The sequence below is a fragment of the Mirounga angustirostris genome, unplaced genomic scaffold, assembly GCF_029215605.1.
Source record: "Mirounga angustirostris isolate CCGP_5_RB_7025 unplaced genomic scaffold, mMirAng1.0.hap1 SCAF_14, whole genome shotgun sequence".
Taxonomy (NCBI): domain Eukaryota; kingdom Metazoa; phylum Chordata; class Mammalia; order Carnivora; family Phocidae; genus Mirounga; species Mirounga angustirostris.
The window spans coordinates 2,432,427-2,445,672 of record NW_026991722.1 but is presented as its reverse complement, the minus strand read 5'-3'; the positions used below and the strand labels follow the sequence as shown (position 1 = coordinate 2,445,672).

General features: G+C 55.0%; 1 protein-coding gene across 8 annotated transcripts in view; it reads right to left on the bottom strand.

Annotated features, from left to right (window-relative positions):
* MBP (myelin basic protein) overlaps positions 1–13,246 on the bottom strand; it is a 112,167-nt gene that overhangs the window by 58,134 nt on the left and 40,787 nt on the right. For 6 of the 8 annotated variants that reach the window (XM_045886526.2, XM_045886525.2, XM_054510256.1 and 3 more), the window contains exon 3: positions 9,080–9,167. The exons of the other annotated variants lie outside the window; for them this stretch is intronic. In XM_045886526.2, the coding sequence (XP_045742482.1) occupies positions 9,080–9,167 (88 nt within the window). The remainder of the gene's footprint in view (positions 1–9,079; positions 9,168–13,246) is intronic. 8 annotated transcript variants of the gene reach the window in all.

Sequence of the window (13,246 nt, the reverse complement as noted above, 5' to 3'; positions counted from 1 at the left end):
GGCTCTTACAGCTCCCGGGAAAAAGAAATTGAACATTAAGATGTGCTTTTTGAAGTAATTTAAGTTAAAAAAAACTTTCAGCTAGAGGCATGGTAAGACCCCTTGGTGCTGGAGACACAGGGAGAAAGGCGGGAGCGTCTTCCTAGGTACACTTTATATACTTCGGGAAGTCCTGAAATGAAATGGTCTGAATGCACCAGGTCCATCTAACAATACATTCCAGTCAGGATGTGCCTAAATTACCTGGACTTCACTTCTGGCGAAGAACACGCCCACTCTAAGGGCCTCCGACCTCCCGGCACCCCGCCGCGTTCATCACCTCGAGGAGCAGCCCCCCTGCCCCCAGCATCCCTGGTACAGGAGGTCGCCTGCCAGACAGACGGAGGACGGCTTCTCTGGATCTGGGAGTGTCCGGGGAGGCTTGGGGGGCCCAGCAGTGACACCCCACTCGGAGCAGGAAGCCTGGGCTGAACAAGGACCTCCTTTCACGTGACCCTTCAGTGGCTGCGAGCCAGGGAGCTGCGGGATGGGCAGCGAGGACTGAGGACCACTAACAGCCCTCCTGGCACATCACACATCGCACTGCAAGGAGAAAACCGGGCAGAACGCAACTGCAAAGTGGGACTCAGTCACGGCCGTGGTGTGGACAGGGGCGGGGTCGGTCGGCGTGACGGGTAGGGACAGCTGTGGGTCTGGCAGGATTTGGCCGGCAGCGCTGCTAAACCCAGAGCGTAGTGTGCTGTTTTAGTTTCCTTTCTAAACACGTCATTTCTTCAGTTTAAAAAATACTGACAGTAACGCCCTGGGTGGAGGTGAGGAAGTGGGGAGGCTCACCCCATACGGACTCATGGCAGAGACACGCAGCCCTCCCCTCAGTGGGAGAGGCGGACGAGAGGGTGATGGAGAGGTGTGCGTGCGTGCCGCTCTGCCCGCCGGCGGGTCCCGTCCTCGGGCCCAGGCCCCTGGACGCGTTCGCGGGGGCGGAGGCTTCGGGAGGGGACGGTCCACCGCCGCCTGCAGCTCCGGGGTTCACTCTGCAAGTTCAGGCTGCATGTGAGGCCGAGTGGGAAACGGTAACTTTTACTGACGGGAGCCAAACATGCTCGTTCATCAGGCGCACAGCCGCAGGTCAGATGAAGCGGTCCACGGAGAGGGGCCAGGAGGGGCATGCGTCCCCGGGCCTCAAGCTGGGACCCACTGCCGGCCACTGGCCGAAACCCATCACAGCTGCTATTTGTAAGGTCTGTGTTCCCCCTTTGTTCTGGAAGTCTGTCAGTCGTCCTATTGTGGCCTGGATGGCCTCAAGTGACTCCTAGCCACCCATTTTATGGTGCAGGCCGGGCCCAGTGGGCTACGAGTGCTGGGGGCCACCGTCAGGCCTCTTTGCCTCCGGACGTCCAGCAAGTTCCCTCCTGGGGCGAGCCTCCGCTGGACCCAGAGCCGCCTTCCGGCACACGCTCAGCCACCGCAGGTGCCTGTGCCCCCCGCCCCCCGGCCCCCCTCCTGGCACAGCACGCCCCCCCACCTGACCTCACCTGCAGACCTCGCGGAGAGGTGCTGGGAACGGTGTGAGCCAGTGCCCACCGTGCAGAAACCTCCCTCGGCTCTAGGATGTGAATGACGGCACACTCTGCTTCTGAAGTTAGAAGGCTGTTAAGAAGCCGCCAACGCTAGCCCTGCTGTGACGGGCCGGCGAGGCCTCGGGGAGCGGAGAGGCCGGCAGGGCCTGCCATGAGGGCAAGGACATGCCCAGCGCGGCGCCCCGCACCCCTGTCGCTGGGGCCCCGCCCCTCCTCGCAGTCAGTGGGGGCGCCCCTCTCCGCAGGACGCACCAGGAGGCGGGACCGAGCTCCTTCACCCGGAGCCGCCACTCCCCACCGGGGTTGCGTGGCCCAGGGTTTCACCGTTATGGGGAATTTATATGGAAAACCTACAAACCATATCTACGGACAGAGCGTTTTTATGAAAACGCTGGAATGAAGGTAGTCTTAGCAATTCCTAATTTCAAAGAACAAAAGCAGCCTGCAGAGCTTCAGAGATATTTTGCCGGTGGGAAGAACACTTACCCACACGGGCCCGTGCACACGCACGCGCACACGCACCCATGGGCACGCGTGAGCACATGCACACACAGGTTCTAATGCACGATGCTCATGCACATCCCTCGCTCAGCAGCGCCCCGAGGCTGAGCTCCTCAGCAGTAAACAGCTCAGGTTTAGGACGAGTTGTCTGGGTGGCACTGTTCTCAGAATACAGCGGTTTGCAAGTCTGCCTTACAGAGAGGAGCGGGCAGGGCAGCAGGGTGAGTGGGTCCCTCGGATCACTGCGTTGTCACCAAATGCTCCACAAGGAGACAGTTGGCCACGTGGAGCTCCCCTTCCACGGGCGCCGGGGAGACAGACAACACGCAGTGTGCGGTGAGCCAAACCCCTGGCCGCGGGAGGCAGCGTGTCCCTCTCCTGGTTCCCCTCCTCCTGGCCAGACAGGGCCGTGAGATAGGCCTGTGTGCTGGGGTCGTGGGACTCCTTCTGGCCCAGGGAGCCTAAGTGGAAGTGATGGACGCTGTCTCCCTGCAAGATATGCCCCCTCTGGCTGCCCCCTGCCACCTCAGCGGCAACGGCCTGGGCCTCCGGGTCACTGCTGGTGCTCAACTGCCTGACCTTGCTGGGCTCTGACACGGGTAGAGACCCACATCGAGCTCTGCGATTCTGGTGTTTGTTTGGTAGGCTGGCAAGCCCACCCGTCCTAATGCAGCTCTCTGCTAAGTAGCCGGTCAGAGGACACCCCTGAGAAGGAGACATTTGGGCCCAGACGGGAAGGGGTGGGGGCTTGCCGCCCAGATGTCTGGGGAAGAGTGTTCCAGAGGGAGGGCACAGCCCGTGCAAAGGCCCTGTGCTCCAGGGGTGGGTGAGGCAAGAAGGGGAGTGTAGGAGGTGCAGTCGGAGGCCCCCAGAGCCCACAGGGGCCCCCAGACTATGGCAAGGGTGGCGGGGCTCTGGGCAGGGCGGGGTGCGTGCTCTTCGAGGAGGCGGGTGTGAGGGCGGGGGTCCGGACGGAAGCAGGGGCCAGGTGGGGCTCCTGGAATCATCCAGGTGAGTGCCGATGGTGGACCACGGCGGCCCGTAGGTCAGTGGGTGAGTGCCTATTCCAGGAGCTAGACAAGCTTGCGAGGGTCCCGGGGACGTTAGAGACCAGCGCTGCTCGCAGAGGAGCACCAACACCCCTCCCTGCTGCCCACGCGGCAGAGGACAGAGGCTCCGGGTCCCGCCGAACGTGCCAGTTGTCCCTGGGCACCGGCCATTACCGTCTCTCCCATTACCCTCCTCAGATGATGTGTCTGCAAAACGGGCCTCAGAGCCGAAGATTCGGGGAAAACACGCGACTTCCGCACTTCTAACATTCAAACACTACACATACAATTAAATATCATGTACGTGTGCAGAGTATTCGAGGCGGGATGGGTGTCGCTGGGGAGGCCAGACATTCGGGGACAGGCGCCCCCCGGGTGCAGACCGTGGGTGGCCGTGCACGCGGCCCCTGCCTCCTCCCTGATAAGCTCCCCCCGGGGCAACTTTTCTTGATGCCCTGCATTCCTCACAACAACCAGGGTCAGCTGTTAGGACCCCCACTTGCATGGGACACTGGAGGCTGCATGTCTTGCCAGAGGTCTGGAGTCCATACGCCGAGTTACTCGGTGTAACTAGAGGCCGGGACGTTCGTCCAACAGCTCGTAGCGGAGGCTGCCACACAGTCACATAGACCCAGACGCCCCACGGCCCCGGGCAGCCACACTCACCGCAGGGGCCCTCAGGCACTGGCCCCCCGCCCGCCGGGAGCAGCTGTTGGCTAGACATAAGCAAGCTCCCAGAATGCAAAGAGGGGCGCCCCCCAGGGGCTGCCTGGGAACTACAACGAGGCCACGCAAACCCTCGCAGGTGTGTGTGGGTTTGAAAGATACAAAGTACCATTCATAGTCCCGCAAATGCACAGAATAACATGCCTCCTGTTGTGTCGCTGTTTTAACATCTGTCAACCACAGAAACGAAAGCTGCTTCTGTTCTCCAAGGGCCCCCGGGGATAAGCGGATGTGTCCTGGGGCGCTCAGGGCAGGGCCAAGAGCAGGAGCTTGTCCCTGTGGCCTGTGGGCCTCTCCTGGCCTGCAGATGCTCATCTCTAGGATGGGAGTCAGACCAGATGACGTCGAGCGTTCCTTCAAGTTCTCAGCGGGTGGCTGTGACTCTATGATTTATATCTGCCCCAAAGACACGCTCAGGATTGGTTCTGTCGCTCGCCTAGATACGGATAACAGGCTCAGGCAGCAATCAAACCATCATTAGCAATAAATTAAAGCCAGCATCCACGATTCTCAAGAGCAGGCTGCCGATAACCATTCTTGGAGGGCGCTTGGAGGGACAGTTAACGAGGGGTCCATAGGAAAGCACAGGGTGGATTCCTGGCCTTCAGTTATTACTGAGTTGAGACAGAATTTTGTATCATCATGACGGTTTCTTACTAGTTTTGTAGCTTTGTCCAGTAATCAGGGTTGATCAAATACAAATACTACTAAAAAGATCTTCTCATGGAAGGGTCTTGGAAACAAAAAAAGGAATGATTTTTTTTTCAGTGCTGTGTGAAACTTCTCAGGGGATGTATCTGTCTGTGGGAGAGAGCATTTCCCAGATGTGGTAGAGCATGACCCCCAGCTGCACACGTTCTGACAGGTCCTCCCCATCCAGAGGGGCGTCCCCCACAGTCCCTAGAGGAGGGGAGTGCACGAGCCACGCGGGACACCGCCAAGGCGAGGCCAAAAGCGGGACACGTGCCTCAAACAGAGCGCCGGGGTGTGAGGAAACTCATTATCCAGTTATTACACTTCGCCTGTGAAACTCATCAGCACAGCTACCACGAAAGTACGCTGTGGTTGTTGACTACCACGCGATCATCTGTGATACAAACTGAAACAGGAGAAAAGTTCTTACAACTGGCTAAACACAGCTGGGCTTCCTTTGAGGAATGCACACAGGCCCCCTTCTGTCGGTCCCCGCGGGGGACAGGGGCGCCCTACAGGTGCACGTTTGTGAGCTTGCTCGTTCACTCTGGGGGGTTCTCTTATCTCCCCTGCTTACCTGGGAGGGAACCAAGACACAAGAAGATGCGTGCACGGGCAGAAATGACAGCTAACGTGGTGCAGCTGCATTACCTCCCACATAAAATGAGAAATAAACGGACTGGGTCTCGTCTTCCTGGGGCAGGTTCAATGAGGTGTTCAACTACTAGCAGGTGCCATATGGTTCACATGCGTGGTCTTACTTGACTTGACCTTGACTTTATGTTTTCTTTATTTTATTGTTTGTGTGTTTTCTTACTGTGAGCTAACTCAAACTTTGTGAAATAAAGACACACATATACACACATATTTATACTTAATAGATCATCTTTGTATGAACTTCAGTGTTTCCAATATGAGTACTTTCTTGCTGAATACTAAACATAGATAATTCTATCTCCATTATTTGAGCACTGAGCTGGTGAAGGTTTTCCCCGTGATGCTCCATAGGAGTCTGTCCCTACGTGCAGTGCGTCCCTCACTTAGCCATGGGCGCCGTTATGCACCGAGGCAGGGAGACGATATTCTCACGAACCTGGGATCCTGCAAAGCTGTGCTCGAGCTCACCTGATGTGCTGGGTACTTATCCCTTTTGCTCTGACTTCGGAGATGTGAGTCTGGTCTGGAAGAAGCCACACTTGTCTGGAAAGAGCAGGGGTGCCCTCTTTTGGGGGATTTCACTCCTTTGTCACTATAATTTAGGCAGACCCCAGGCTTCTGCTCACCTCGGCTGCCTCACCTGCCCTGGCTTTATGGCTAGTGGACTCTGGAGGGAGGGGTGGGGGTGACTGTTCTGCATTTCTTGCTGACTGCTTTTCAAATGACGAAGATCGTGTACAACAGATGTGTGGATGCACGGTGCAAAAAAAAAAAAAAAAAAGCTCAATAACTAGCCGACCACAAAATGACCTGGTTCCCCAAAGCTCAGACAACATGTGGTTCTCTAGGCTACCGTGTTTTCTTCCTCTTTGGGTAACCAGGCAAACAGTCCTAAGTACAACCACACACTGTCAGAAAAAGCATGACAGGAAGAGATTTAGAACTGTGCATTTCTAATGAGTGATTCGCTTAGATCAAGAACAATCCTTCACGGGGTTTTCCCATGAAATGAAAAAGTAAATACAAGGCCTCAGTGCGCTGCTCAGTACATGATCGGTTCCAGCCTTCACGGAGGTACGGGGGACACCGGTTGGTGGTAGCCGCGCACTCTGTGATTCTGAGCAAGACGCGTGTGAGCCAGCAGCTCGGGGCACCTGCCACAGTCTGCCCCTGGCTGTGACCTCTCTGAGCCCCTCTAATTCTGTGGCTAAGCCAGGACTCCAACCAGCTGAAGGACAACAGTCTTTCCTGACATCCACAGAGACCTTGAGGACTAGATCCTGCAGAAATGCGTCAGGTAGAGGACAAGGGCCATTCGTCTGACACGCGGACAACATGATTACCAGGAGCTTGAAGAGTATCGCTACATGGGTGCCGATGACTCAGGGTTCACAGAACATCAAGAAAGCATGGGATTTTTTTATGGTACTCGGGGAACTTCTGTCTAGTCAGGAAAAGTGGGAGGCAGCTGCTGATTTCATTTGGAGTGACATTTGTACAACATTCCATAATTTAAAAAGAGTGCTCAGGTATATTTTCCAAGATTATGCAGTCAAGATTGACAGCCAAGATCTGCTTAGCTTCTTTTCCCCTCGTCACTCTGCCCCTTTAGACCGGGGTTTCTCTGGATTCCAGGAAAGCATCAGGAGTGGGAGATTATCGTAAATTCAAAAGCAGATGCGCGGCAGCTCTGCAGGAACTCCCGGTCTGTATTAGTCAGGCCTGCTGAGGCCAGAACCACGGGAGCTGTGAGGCCCCCCGGGCCGCCCTCACTCAAGGTCAGATGCCGTCAGATGGCATGCTCCTCACACCTCCCCTCTGCTGTGACTCAGCCTGGACCCGGGGCCAGCTGCCCGTGTCGTGAAGGCGATGATTAGGGCTTGTTTCCTGACCACGTTGAGGGCTGCATGCCCAGCACCGTGTGAGTGTGCCCAGTGCTCCAGCCTGGGGAAGTCGCGGTAAACTACCCCAGCAGCACCTGCTTGCGGCGCTATTCTTCCCACCAGAAGACAAATCTAAGTTTGTGCCAGGATGGATTTGGTGCATGGCCAACTGTACAAAGCTCAGTCTCCATCCAGGCTGAGCATCTACGTGCGAGAGCTGACGAGGCTGCCTTCGAAAGAGCTTCAGAAGCCACACGACGCTTCTGCCGACTTAGGAAACACGTGTCATAGACTCTTCCCAAGTTACACGTATCGTATGCACACGTGTGATGTGTGTGTGTCCAAAAGGAACGGGATGACGGATACTGTTGTGAACTATCCTGAAAGCACGTAACCGGGGGAATAATGAGAAAGATGATATTTGCTTTAAAAAATAAGTAAGCTTAGCCAAAATCCTTCTAAAAGGTACTCTTGTCATATAGGAAACCTAAAATTGGACATTTTTATTCTGCCGTCTTCTTTTATGTGTTTAATATACATATGGAGTTGGAATATGGGAGCAGAGAGGTAGTCCAGAGAAACCTTTATTTTAGAGGTTCACAGACGGATTTATTCTCGAAATCATCGATGCTCAGATGCGTCGCTCAATTCAAATCTGCAGAGTGCCTTCCCTCTGCATTCAGAACGCCTGCGGCAGCGCCTACCCTCGGTGCTGGTCTCTTCTCCCCTCTGGTCCCTCTGCCCCTGAGGAATGGAGGCCCCGCTACGGGGAGGCAGCGGACGATGCTCCAGCAAACCCCTCCCCACCCAGTTCCCAGGAAAATCAGCCTGCAGCAGGTGTACCCCGGCGAGTGCCGATTCCTACTCGCACTGACCCCGCTGGCTTCCATTAAACTGATCTGCATTGTTTTCAGTCTCTGCACCTCTGGGTTATGCTGATTTTCATGACAGTTTAAGATACTGAGACACTGGGCACCAGTACTTCTGTCATTACGGGTGTTTACTCAGGACGGAATCACAGAAACAGAAGGGACTTTTGAAAAAGAGCAAGCAAATCAGGAACAAGACACTGGGGTGGCTTTTCCTGCCGGAGAAGCGAAAGTACTAAGAAACCCGTTCTGTAAGTAAGCCGCGGCCGGGCCAGGGAGCGTGGGAGGAGGCCTGTCTGCCGTGAGCATCATAACCTGCAGGCACACGACACCGTCCAAGGAACACTCACTTCAGTAGCCAGAAAACTGCTCCCTTTCCCTCTGACACGCCAGTGAGCCCTCAGGGTCTGGGCACGCTTCATGCTACCCCATCGTTCCCGCGTCTCTGGGAATTCTTGGAGGAGAGAACAGAGCAGGGCATGCGGACAGATCTTCGTCACGTCTTGCTCAGCCGCGTGATCATGGGCAAGTCACAGAGCATCGTGGTCACATGGGAAAGGTGATCTTTTTAATGTTAAAATCAAATGAGAACTCGTTCATTCATTCTCTTGGGGGGGCGCAGAAACGCAGGGAAGTCGTGTTTGTCAGTGGGCTCCACAAAAAAAGTAAAGTTTTATAGAAAACGGTTATTTTTCAACACCTCCTGAGTCATTCTTTGTGGTTGAAATATCTGGGCTTTGGGACAGTCCCACTTCCCTGTTGGTTCTGTTTTATAGGTGTATTAGGTTTTCCACCCACAATGGTCAAATAGATAAGTAGAGAAATATCGCACGGCAGGGCTGCACCTGGGAAGTCTCTGGAGCCTGCAAGCAGGACGGCACAGAGTACAAGAACAAGAACGAGACGGGGCAGCTGCCGCCGGCCACCCGTGTGGTCACGTCAGGGAGGACGGACGGCGGGAGGCTGACCAAGGGGACTCACCCCACATTCCTGCCGCCTCTGCATTTTCAATACTGAGAACAGAGTCATAGATTACTCATGTGATTAAAAACTTAAAACCTTCCCCAAATGCGTGTATCTGCGCATATGGAGCCCCGTCCTCTAGTTTCCCGGTCACATACCGAACACCTCGTTGTCCTCCGAGGCCTCCCGGGAGAGCTGGCGGACGTCCCTCTTCTTGTCAGACTCTCCTGCGCTGGCTTCTCCGTCCTGGAAACAAAACAGAACAAGACCCCCTCTTAAGATGCAGTGCTTGCTTTATCAACGAGATGGTTGTAATACATTTTTCTTCTTATAAATTTTGCGGCAGATAATCACATTTCCCTGCTCATCGTCCAGCTGTGAGAGTCTCTGGGTTCAGGGTGGGTTTTCTGCAGAGGATTCTGAATTCCTGCCTCTTTTTTTCTGCCTGGGCTCGAAAGCATTTTCTTGTGCCAGTGGATATATTTTCATTCAAAAGAAACTGAGTAGCACCTGGGATAAAACACGTCAGCTAATCGTCATGCATGTGTTCCAGGAGCATGCCCGCCCGCCCTGTCCCTGTTTGGGTTGCAGGTGGATGGATGCATGGGAAGGAGCTGACACCGAACCTGCCTTCCTTGAATTCCAACCTTGGCCGCCTGGAAGCCAGGCAGGGCAGCCCTGGTACGAGAATGGGCCCTTTCGGGGGCAGAAATCGATGCCGATGTCCACGCGGTGCCCCAAGTCCACAGAGGAGGGGTTGGGTGCCACGTGCTGGGCTGGGCTGCCCCCTGGCCTCCCCCCTGCTCTCTGATGGAGCCCTACCAGCAGCACCAGGGTGCACATTCCTTTTAAGTTTAAATTTTAAGGGCACAGAGTAGATATGGTTTAGTTTCTTCCTGTTTGTTGAATCAATTTTACCTCATTAGTGTGACGGGGAATGCAACTGCAAAAGGCCCACCCGAAAGCGTAAAGGCCTGCCTGCAGCCCTCCCTCGGCATCCCCGCGCCCCTCGGCGTGTCCGCACCGGCCCAGCACCCCCGTGAGGCCTTGCTCCGCACACTGCTCTGCGTCTTGCTTTGGTCTGGTAACCAGGAGCCCTGGCAGTGGCTTCACGCGGCCCACACAGCGCCATCCGATGTGCCGTCATGGCCAGAGCGCGCGCCCCGCACCTCAGTTACTCCCACGAGCGCCACCAGGCTCCTGTCCCTGGCCATCAACCGGGTTGGTGTTTTCCTCCGTTATGACCAGCACCGCGAGAGCTCCCGGGCCACACGCACAAGGGGACGTTCCCAGACGCTGCCCGGGGAGGCCTGCCGCTCCCCGCAGCCTCTCTCTGGCCTGCATCCTTCTCTGCAGCACTTCTTCCAGGCCTCCCTCGTCCCGAGTCTCCAGCTAGGACCAAGCGGTAGGTATTCTTCCTGTTGTGCACTCTTCTTCTGAAGAGCAGGGCAGGCCGTTGCTAAAGCTGTGTGTTCTGGGGCAGACCGGTTGGGAGTATGCTCTGGCTTGGCTCTTATTTATTAGCTGTGTGACCTTGGACAAGTCACTTAACCTCACTGTGCTTGTTTCTTTCTCTATAAAAGAGAGGAAATACTGATACTGCATGGTTGCATGTTGTGGTTGTAACAAGGGTTAGGAAACTTAGTATCTGTAAGTGCTCTGAGCATACTTGGCACATAGGAACTGTTCTAGGAGCGTCTGTTAAATAAAAATGGAAACTCTGGGAACAAAGGTGACCATCCTCCCTTCTGCTGCCTTGGCGTTGGCACCCAGCTGCTGAGATTCTGCCCGGGCTTTGTCCCCGAGCCTTGTCTTACAGCGGGTGTGTTCGACCTGCCCCGCTTCCCAGCTCCCCTCCTCGAGGGACTCCCCTCCCTTGCTCTGGCACTTCTCTGGGAGGCTCGAGAGTGGGCACACGGCCCCAAGGTCCAGTACCATCTGTGCAGAAGCTCCTGGGGACCAGCACTATGCTCCCCCTGGGCCAGGGGGGCCAGCACGCCTGCAGGGCGGGGGTGCAGGGAGAGAGAGGCCCTTTGTGAAACCAGTGGGCATCCCCCCGAGCCAGGACGTCTGGTCTCTGACTCGCCCCCTCCCTGCCAGATCTTGGGGCTTTGGGTGGGGTTTGCCACTTGCAACAAAAACCATCTTGACTAATATGAGTCTTCTCGTGAGGAAGCCATAAAGTATTATCCCATCAATGGAGGGTCTGACTCAGACCGAGACGGGTTCCCAGGTAGGGACAAGCACGTGCGGGCAGCCCGCAGGTGGGAGAGAAGGAGAGGCCCAGGCGGCGGGGCCCTCGGTGGCCTTGGGGAGGCAAAGGCCAGCCCTCCGGACCCACAGCAGCAGGTGCCCTGCTCCCCATCCCCGTCCCCCAGGCCCGTCTGGAAACCTCCACCCCAAACAAGTGCGGGTCTCCAGTCCACCACTGGGCAGGCAGGAGCAGGGGAATGGGTGCGATCCCCCTAAGCAACACTTGCAGTCTTGTTCCTCAAGTACCTGAGGGCCAATGTTATACATATAAGAGGCGTTGATAATTAACACCCGTAACATGGAGGAGAGGAGAGGCTCGTCTCCACCTTTACCAGTGGAAGCTACTGTCACCAGCGGGTCAATGAACTGACCTGGTGTTTCCGCACTGAGATCCGACAGGCTCATCAAGTACCTGTCGACAGTGAGGAGTGTGTTTGCTCCAGTCACTAGCGATCGAAGAGCTGCACAGCAAAACAGGGCAAAGATGCTGTTTTCTAGCATGTTGACAACATGGAGGATAAAACAATCTTCGGGGTTGTTGGGGAGTCAGGAAAACAGGAACTGGAGTAAACATTCACAGCTTCCTCTGTGGGACAGACGACAACCGAAACCAAGCTCTCCCTGTGCCTGGAACACCCCTTCCAGCCTCCTGCCCTCGCGGTCCAGGAGGGTCTGAGCTCCTCCCCACGGGAGAGAGGCTTCCTGGCCCTGGTCCTCCTCCTCCCCAGGGCAGGTCTGAGCTCCTCCCCAGTGCAGACTCCCCACGGACTCACTCCTCTCTCCCCACCACACTGCAAAGTGCCTGAGGACAGGGACCTTGCCTTATAACCCTTTCTGTCCCCAGGCCTCCCAGGGCCTGACACCCAGCAGGTGCTGGAGAGAAAACCGTTCCGTTGTTATGTTTAAAATGGGTAACTTCTGTTTTAACAGAGAAACCAAAGTTGGCTTACAATGGGTTTTTCTGTATCTCCTTATTTAATTCTGGAGGAGAGTAAAACCTGGGACAGAGAACACTTCTGGATAGATTGTTTCGTCAGCTGGAGATTCGTGTCACATGTCCTGGTTTCACACCTCGCTTTGAGGCTGACCTCAATGTCGTATTCTTCACTTAGTACAAAATAAGGATTACTGGAGAAGGAATTAATACAATTTAGCTGCCATTTTTATTCATCGCGGGTGCATTTTTTCATGCGTCAACATTTAAAATCAGGATGCCCCGTACGGTTCCCGTGTCTTCCAGGAAGAACTGGTGACACCTTCCCGCCAGTGTAAAATCCTTCCTGGTGTAAAATCCCGCCGAGGCTCAGAGATGAGAGCGAAAGCTTGACATTTAAAGCGAATCCCTCTGTCGTCAGTGACTGGAGGTCGATGACGGTCAGACAAACTTGCCGTCTCCGCTGGGGTTGGTGACGCATCGTGGCGAGGCGATGCATCGTGGCGAAGCGACGGTCGGCACTCTCGGCCCGCGCCCGGTGCGGTCCATTCTACTGTAGCAACACAGCGTCCACTGTCTACTCCTTGAAGGGGCCCCGGGGGCCGGGGGGAGGCGTGAAGACAGGACCTCCAGCCTCACCCCACCTGCTCCCATCTCCTGAGTAACGAGCCCACGAGCGTGCAGAAAGCACATCGCCCTGGGAAATCCACTAATCTCTGTCCAAATAAAAAGATTTTTCTGAGACCCGATGCAGTTGCTCTTCCACGAATATAAAATATATCCTTACGAATAACACATTTTCAATGAGCAAAATGTCCACAAGCAAAACAAACACAATCAAGATGATGTGTGTCAAACGTAATGGAATTTTCATGGTAAAGAAATAAGAGCTTCCTGTAAATGACAAAACACAGAACACTCAGATATGCAAAGAGGGTCAGTCCCCGTGACCCGGGACCCAGAGTGTCATTGCCCCAATGTGTCCTGATTCTGAAATCATGTCTGTGACTCCCGGTGTCTAAACATGTTTCAAGCAATTATGGTTTCTTCATAATATTTGTGCCAATGTTCATTTCCATCAGCCTAAATTTGCGAGAGCTGGCCTATGTAAGAATCCACTTACTTTTCCCTATTAATT